Source organism: Galeopterus variegatus, unplaced genomic scaffold, assembly GCF_000696425.1.
Source record: "Galeopterus variegatus unplaced genomic scaffold, G_variegatus-3.0.2 Scaffold487, whole genome shotgun sequence".
NCBI lineage: Eukaryota > Metazoa > Chordata > Mammalia > Dermoptera > Cynocephalidae > Galeopterus > Galeopterus variegatus.
Window position 1 is genome coordinate 3,433 of NW_007726598.1, and position 9,044 is coordinate 12,476.

At 46.4% G+C, this 9,044-nt stretch overlaps 1 protein-coding gene across 2 annotated transcripts in view; it reads left to right on the forward strand.

The window, feature by feature from the left end:
• Positions 1 to 9,044, forward strand: part of LOC103587786 (chromosome unknown open reading frame, human C12orf43) — a 12,711-nt gene that overhangs the window by 925 nt on the left and 2,742 nt on the right. For both annotated transcript variants that reach the window (XM_008569342.1, XM_008569343.1), the window contains exons 2-3: positions 5,951 to 5,993; positions 6,147 to 6,245. In XM_008569342.1, the coding sequence (XP_008567564.1) occupies positions 5,951 to 5,993; positions 6,147 to 6,245 (142 nt within the window). The remainder of the gene's footprint in view (positions 1 to 5,950; positions 5,994 to 6,146; positions 6,246 to 9,044) is intronic.

A 9,044-nucleotide genomic window follows, 5' to 3' on the forward strand; every position in this document is an offset into this window, starting at 1 on the left:
GGAGAAAGCAAGAGCCGGTAGGTGACTGTGTTCGGGAAGGTTGGTCAAAGGGCGTGGGATCGTCCCCGGGGCCTGAGAGGATGGATAGTAAGGAGGGAGTCCCAGAAGTTTCCTTCTGCGAGAGAACTTTGAGGACTGGGTGAGGTTCAGATTCAAAGCGCGGCAGGTGCAGCAAGAATTGTTCCATTATCCTAGTCAAGGAAACTGAGGCACCTGAGTGTTTCTTGACTCATCTTCCTTCGGTCGATCCTCACAGCCGCACACTGACAGGGCCGCCTACTCCCTGAATTCTCGCATCCAGGCTTTCTCTGCCTCCAACACATTCTCCCACCGTGAGGTTGCCAACAAGGTTGTGTCCAACGTGCCTAACTCTGACCATGACTCCCTAGTGCCCCGGGAATAACAACGAAGTCCCTCAACACAGGGGTGCCTCATCATTAATGGAATCCTTGAATTTTGAATGGAAAAAATATTGCATCTTTACTTTAGCTTGTAACTAAAATTTAGCATCCCTTTCCATCATACAGTAGTTTTGGCAGTACCTGTTACTTTGTCTCCACAGAAGCACAGATTTTCATATTCCATTACAGTCTTTGCAGATATTTCAAAATATCATTTTATTATAATGTTGGAAAAGAGCCATTTGCACTCATCCCTGCTTTAAAATCATGGTAATTTGGGGCCGGCCCGTGGCTCACTCGGGAGAGTGCGGTGCTGATAACGCCAAGGCCTCGGGTTCGGATCCTATATAGGGATGGCCCGTGGCTCACTTGGGAGAGCGTGGTGCTGACAACACCAAGTCAAGGGTTAAGATCCCCTTGCCGGTCATCTTTTTAAAATAAATAAATTAATTAATTAAATAAATAAAATAAAATTATGGTAATTTTTAGACTCATTTCTAGGTCTTATTTAATGCGTTAATAAAGAAGCACATATATTAATATCACAAATTTGATTGTTTACTATTATGATAACTAAATTTCAGTGTCATTGGTTTTCTTTGTAAACCTATGTGTTGCCATTTAATGCATTTAAAGCATTATTCTCAGAAGGGATTCAGGCTTCACCAGGCTACTAGAAGAGGCATGGCAAAGTAAGGTTAAGAACCCTTGTGTTTAATAGGACTTACAAGCCCTTTGGTGATCCATTTCCTGCCTACCTACCCCTTCTTGCCCTCCTGCCACACTGCATTTCCCATAGGTAGGCTCCAGACTGTACTCTGTCTCTGAGCACCATAACTGTAGTTTTCTCTGCAGGTTCTATATACAGATCTGCCCTTCCACCTCCATCACTCACTAGCAGTAAGAACTTGGACAAAGTACTTAAATCTCACTGTATCTAAATTTCCTCATCTGTACAGTGGGGATAATGCTAGTATCCACCCCATAAGGTTGAGAAGTAACAGCTGATATATCTGCAGTGCTTGGCGCATATTAAAGGTCCAGTAAATGGCGGCGATTATTAGGCAGTTGGTCACTCTACGTGGACTATTTTTTCCCTTCTACCTAACACTTGCTCATCCTTTTTTTAAAAAAATTTTTTATTTATATTTATTTTTGTGGGGTACAGTGTGTTTTCTCAATATGTGCATATACTGCACAATGATTCACTTAGGGTAGATAGCATAGTTTTGTCCCCATTAGTCCATTCCTTCTCCTCCCCTCTACCCCGCTCCCATGCCAGCCTCTGGTAACCATTATTCTACTCTCTACTTTTTTTTTTTAATTTTAATTTTAATTTTTAGTGAATCAAAATTGATTATACATATATTGGGGTTTCAACATTGAGATATGTTGATTAAATCAATATTACTAGCATATATATTGTTACAAATTATAATTATTCTTTATGCCCTTTGTCCAATCTCTCCTCATCCCCCTTTCTCTCTGCCCTCCACCCTCTAATCACCCTAGATTTCTTCTCTCTCTCTGAAAGAATAATGGTTACTCTGTTGATTTGGTGCCCAAATGATCTGTCCAATGCTTAGAGGCATGATCAGGTCCCCCAATACTATCATAGAGCAGATGTGTCTTCTATCACTATGAAATGGGCTCTGTGGAGAGAGACATACTCCTTTCTTTATCTCTGCTGGTGACTTTCCTTGTATCAACTCACTCCAGTGGCTGGCGGACCATCTGCTAGGTGGTTGTGGCATCTAGCCACCTTCACAGCGGCCATGGTTATCGTGGTAGCTATGGTGGGCCACCCACACGGAGGAGATGTTTTTGGCCTGCTCTGTGGTGCTGTCAGTGTGCCTGGTTGTGGAGAGTGTCTGATCCTCGGTTCCATGCCCTGGGTTGCCAAGTGGGTCCCAAGGCACTGGCACGGTGTGCCTGGTTGTGGGAGGGGGATCCAGTCCCCTTCTCCATGCCCTGGATCCCTGGGTGGGCCCCAAGGCGCTGGCACAGGGTGCCTGGTTGTGGGATGGGATCGGGTCCCCTTCTCCATGTCCCAGGTCCCAGGCAAGGCCCCAAGGCACTGGCATGGGGTAACTGGTTGTGGGGTGGGGGTCCAGTCCCCAGCTCCATACCCCAGGTCCCCTTGTGGGTCCCAGGGTGCTGGCGCGGTGTGCCTGGTTGTAGGCGGGGGGTCCAGTCCCCTTCTCCATGCCCCGGGTCCCAGGGAAGGCCCCAAGGCACTGGCATGTGGTGCCTGATTGTGGGATGGGGGTCCGGTCCCCTTCTCCATGCCTCGGGCCCCTGGGCAGCGCCCTGATGCACTGTCGCAGAATGCCTGGCTGTGGGGAGGGGGTCCAGTCCCCAGCTCCTTACCCCCCGGGTCTCTAGGCGGGCCCTGAGGTGCTGGTGCAGTGTGCCTGGTTGTGGGAGTGTGGTCCAGTCCCCTTCTCCATGCCCCAGGTCCCAGGGAAGGCCCTGAGGTGCTGGCATGGGGTGCCTGGTTGTGGGAGAGGGGTCCAGTCCTCAGCTCCATACCCCAGGTCCCTATGTGGGCCCCGAGTTGCTGGCATGGGGTGCCTGGTTGTGGGAGGGGGTCTGGTCCCCTTCTCCATGCCCTAGGTCCCAGGGCAGGCCCCAAGGTGCTGGCATGGGGTGCCTTGTTGTGGGAGGTGGGTCCGGTCCCCAGCTCCATACCCTGGGTCCCCTTCTGGGCCCCAGGGTGCTGGCATGGGGTGCCTAGTTGTGGGAGGCGGGTCCAGTCCCCTTCTCCATGCCCTGGGTCCCAGCACGGGCCCCAAGGCACTGGCGTGGTGTGCCTGGTTGCAGGAGGGGGGGTCTGGTCTTGCTCATCCTTTAATACAGCTGAGACACAACCACTTTGGGAGTGCTTTCTCAGTGCTCCAGATCTGGTTATCTGCCTTCTCTGTGCCACCAACATACTTTGTACAATTCCCTTCATAGACAGTGCTTTCCTTTCTTCCTACAATTTGCCTCTTTTATTGTCTTATCTCTTGTTTTCCTTTCACTCCTGCATCTCCAGCACCTTGAGTCAACCCTGGCCCATACTTGCTCTACAAATATTTATTGAGTTACAGGTTACATGATGAGAACTTCATGAAGTCAGAGATCTGGCTTGTCCCTTCACCATGGTATCCCTAGGCCTACCACAGTGCTCAGGAAAATAGTTCTTGAATGAATGAACTTTCCCAGAAGCCATCTCTCTAATGAGTGACAGGGCTGGGATTCCAGCGTTCATTGTCTGTTTTAATCTTTCCAGCAGTACCACAAAGATGGTATTATTAGCCCCATTTTACAGATGAGAAAGCTGATGCTTAATAAAGATGAAATAACTTGGCTGAAGTCATTCAGCTTATAAGTGGCAGAACCAGGCCTAAATCCAGGCCTATCTGACTCTCAGCCCATGCTCTTAATTGCTGTCATACCATTCCTTGCCAAGACAAGTATCTGTTATGGGCAAAACTCCCACTCTTTGGTCCATGACTATGTAGAAAGGTAAGTCACTATTTTATTAATCTCTCGATCTAGTTCTTAAATCCAGTGATGAGAAACTGGTCACCCAGGCCATCAAATCACTTCAATTTTAGGGCAACATATACTTTGATTCATTTGTGCAACATGTATTTCAAACCATGGCACTGTGCCAGCAGCTGGAGATACAAAGATAAAAAGAGGCAGACCATGTACTCAAGTAGCTTATAAATCCGGGGAGGAGATAGACAAAATGTCAAAAACAAGAACTCTGAAAGGTTGGTCTTCTTTTATTATTATTATTATTTTTTTTTTGGTGGCTGGCCAGTATGGAGATCCAAACCCTGGATGTTGGTGTTATCAACACTGCACTCTAACCAACTGAGCTAACTGGCTAGCCCCAGGGTTGGTAATCTTATCCTCATTTTACAGATGAGAAGAACAAAGGCTTGGGAGGGAAAGTGACTTGCTGAAGGTCACACAGCATGTTGGTAACAGAGCCAGGACTCAACTGAACTCTGTTTCCCTGTATAGTCTAATACTGTTTCTGTTTCCTGACAGTACCTCACATCCATTGCTCTGTAGTCATGAAGAAGAGATATTCTTCCGCTTTGTGATTATATGCTCAAGAAGAAAGACCAGGTCTTTATAGGCTGTCTATCCAGGCACCCACATTATCCACTTCCAGGAGCACTGGGCACTTTTTTGCATTCTGTGTTGTGCTGCAGAGCACATTGACATAGACCACAATATACTAGGACACAGATACAATGTTATGTACAATAACATAGACACAACAGTGCCCCCTGGAGTTGTTCAATATACCATGGCCCAGCATTGGGTCCGGAGCTACCAAGTGTCCGTTTTGTTCAGTCAGCCTCTTAAATATACAAGCCCATTTTGTCCTGTTATTCAAGTCAGAAAACTCAGAGCTATCTTTCACTCGCTTCTCACATCCTGCATCCAGTCCATCGGTAAATCCTGTTGACTCCATCTTCAATATGTGTATATCCAGAGTCTAGCCGCTTTTCACCACCTCGATTATTGTTTCTGCCCTGGCCCCACTATGGTCTCACTCCACACAGCAGCTTATATCCCTCCTGTGCTCAGAATCCTCCAGTGACTCCTCATCTTCCTCAAAGCCCAGGTCTTCCCATGGCCCCCACAAGTTCTCCATCTCTCCTGCTTCCCCAGCTTGCTGGGTGGGCTTCAGCCATACCAGCCTCCTTTCTGGCTCTAAAACACACCAGACAGGCCTCTGCCTCAGGGTCTTTGCATATGCTGTTCTGTCTGGAAGGCTCTCTTCCTTACTTCTCTCAAGTCTCTATTCAAATGTTACCTTATCAGTGAAGCCCTCCCTGCCCACGTTTATATACAAGGTATCTTCAAAAAGTTCATGGGAGACCCCTTGTATATAAGGGTGGGCAGGGAGGGTTTCTATGAACTTTCTGAAGTCCCCTCGTATTGATCCCCACACAGCACCTCCTACCTCCCTCCCCTGCCTTGTTTTTTTCCATATGCTTACTGTTACCCAGTTTTATATTTTGCTTGTGTGTTTGTTCATTGCCTGTCTCCACCAACTAAAACGTAAGATCTCTGAGAACAGTGGTATTTGTCTAAGTTGTTCAGCAACTACAGCACTGATAGGCATTTGGTATTTGTTGAGTGAGTGACCACCAAGCCAGGCATCCCCAGTGTTTGGGCTTGAAAAATGTGATCAGCATAAAGAGCTACTTTCTTCTCTCTTCTCCACAGCACTTAGCACACAGCCAAACACATAGTAGCCACTCAATAAATTGTGCAATCGGATTGCACTTAGACATGCCTGTTCAGCATGGTGGTTAAGAGGGGCCCTCTGGAACCACATGACCTGGGTCCTTGTCCCAACTTTGTTAAATTAGCTGTTTGACTCTGGCCAAGTTATTTTACATTTCCTTAGCTTTTCCTCTTCTGCAAGATGGGGATAATGGTAACCCCTGTAATGGCCTTGTTGGGAAAATTCCCTGGGTTATACATGTAAATTGCTTAAAATAGTGCCTGGCACAATTTTTATTTTTCCACAGATGCTGCAAATAACCAGTTACCAGCCTCCCAACCAAGCCTCAGGTACTGTGCATTTTGGATTCAAGTTTCATTTATTCATCCAACAAATATTGATCCCCTGTAGGTCAGACCCCTGGCATATCCAAGTAAACAAGACACTTAATAGTCCTTGCCCTGGTGGGGGCAGGAAGTAAGGTCCTTCTGCATGTGTTGCAGGCATAGGGTGGATGAGCACGAACAGGACGGCAATGAGCTTCAGACCACCCCCGAATTCCGAGCGCACGTAGCCAAGAAGCTGGGAGCCCTACTGGACAGGTAACCAAAAGTGCACCTTATCTTCTCCTGCCCCCGTATTGCTCACATGGGCTGGGGGCTCACAGTGTCCAAGCAGGCACTGTGGCAAGCATGTGGCATGCGTCACCTCACAGCATTCATAAACATGGCATATAGGTCCTGTTGTCCTTATTCTCTAGGTGAGGAAACAGAGGCTCTCAGCAGAGACATGTTTGCCTGAGATCACAGGTAGTAAGGAAAAGAGCTGGGCCTCTAACTCAGGTGTGTCTGACTCCAAGCCCATGTTCTCAAGAGCTCATTCCTGCCACAAGAGGGCAAGGAAGGACGGAATTCATATTTCTTGGTGATTTTTTATGCCAGACACCATGGCAGTTCTCTGTCTTAAATTCTTAGTACAGTCTGGAAATACAGTCTGTAAAGATTAAGGTTGGCATTCCTAAAGTAGATGCCAACAGTACTACCTGTTTTAGTCCATTTGAGCTACTATAATAAAACACCATAGATTGGGTAGCTTATAAATAGAAATTTATATTTTGGAGGCTGGAAAGTCCAAAATCAAAGTGCCAGCATACCCTGTATATAGTGTGGGCCCTCTTCCTAGTTCACAAGACAGCATCTTCTCACTGTACCCTAACATGGTGGAAGGTGTGAAGGGTCTCTCTTGGACCTCTATCATAAGGGTACAAATTCCATTCATGAGGGCTCTTCCCCATGACCTAATCACCTCCCAAAGGCCCCACCTCCTAATATACCCTAACATGGTGGAAGGTGTGAAGGGTCTCTCTTGGACCTCTATCATAAGGGTACAAATCCCATTCATGAGGGCTCTTCCCCATGACCTAATCACCTCCCAAAGGCCCCACCTCCTAATGCCATCACCTTAGGAGTGAAGATTTCGATATATAAACTTTAGGGGAATACAGACATTTAGACCTTAGCACTAGCCCAAAGTGTGGCTCTAGAGAAAAGGGGGTCCAACAGCAAAGAAGTTTGAGATACACTGTAATCTGCATACCCCCATATGCCCTCGGAGACAGAGATTTGTAATAGTATATTCAAGGCTCTGAGAATTCCTGCAGTGAAGAGACCTATGTAACTTTGGCCGAGTGTTTTCCAGACTCGTTTGTCCATGCTGCCTTTGTTTCATGGAAGACTGATCAGCTTATCATGGAACACATTTCAGGATACAGTAGTCTCAATCTGTTTCTGACCAGCAGAGCCCTAAAGTTTTGAAAGGGAGATGAGGATTTGGGGCCATAGTCTTTCAATTTGAAGTAGATATCAAAAAGGACAAATGTGCCTTCCCAAAGTGTTCCCAACTGTCCTTCTGAGACAGAATATTGGGCCAGAGCCCAGCAGCCTGAACCTCCATGGCATTAGTGCCAGGCCCCCAACTTGAGCATGTGGGGAAGGGGTTTAGTAAGGTCAGTGGCATCTCACCCCGTGGGAGCACAGTTTTCATCATGACTCTGGCTTCAGAGCGAACAAGGCCTGTTTAGCATTGCAGCGAGTCACCACGGATGTTTCCCCAGGTGGAAATCCAGCAGAATGCTGGTCAACCATGGTCAGCATATTCCCTGCACTTTTCACATTTCTCTCCAAAGAGGTTTAAGTGATGCTTCAGTTGGTCCTTCAACCTTGGCACTGTTGATATTTTCAACTGGGTAACTCTTTGTCATGGGGGTCTGTCCTTCACATCATAGGACGTTTAACATTATCCCTGACCTCTACCCACTAGATGGTCGTAGCACCCACCCCACCAGTTGTGACAACCAAAAATGTCTCCAGACATTGCCAAATGGCCCTGGGGGGTCAACATTGAACCGCTGTGTGGGGTCAGAGACTGGTGCCTTGTCTCCACACCCTCTCCCTGGATCGCTTTTCCTGAACAGGGCTTTGGGGGAATGCCTGTGGCATATATGAAGGGAAGTTAGGGAAAGATTGCTGTGTTTGCTGTGGGGACATTGTTGAGAGTGTGGTTCTCCGTACTACATTGTGACTTTTTAACTGAACACCTGCTTGTGGCCAGGCTCTATACTAAGTGCTTGATATCCATTTTCTCTTTTAATCCTGTGGTGACCCTAAGAGGTAGGGACTGTTATTTTTCCCAGGATACAGATGGGTAGCAGAGGCTCAGCGAGGTGAAGTCACTTGCCAAAGGGAACAGTAAAGGACAAAGCCAGGATTTAAAACTGAGATCTCTGAAGTCTGAATAAGGTCAATGAATTATATCAGCTTCAGTTTCCTGGTTGTGATATTGTACTATAGTTATGCACGATACTACCATTGGAAGAAACAAGTGGATGCCATATGGGACCTCTGTATTAATTCTTACAACTACATGTCAATAATTTTGATTTTGTTTTTAATTTAAAAAAAAAAAAGTTTGCCCTGCTCTAGAAGCTGACCTCTAAATCACTTCTCTAGGCTGGTCCTATTTCTCTCTTCATGCTTGCTACTAGGAAGCTCAACCCACAATGTGTGCCCTCTCCCTCACAAGTGTATAGGACTTCCTGACCACACTTCTGGCGCTTTTTGTTCCTCTTGCCCTTTTTTTCTCTTTGCACTGTTTGAAATTACATTCATTTTGTTGTACCATGAGTGTCTTTAAAACTTTTTCAGTACTTTCTGGAATAAAGTGGGGTTTAAATGAATGAAGCGTTGCAGTTTGAGCTGGTAGGGGCTGTTTAGCATACAAAGGTACTTCAAAAAGTTAATGGAAAAATAGAATTAAAATATAATACAAATCTTTCTATGAATTTTTTAAGACCCCTCATATCATGGCTGTAGCTGTTAGGCTTCTTTCCAAGCCAGTGTGCA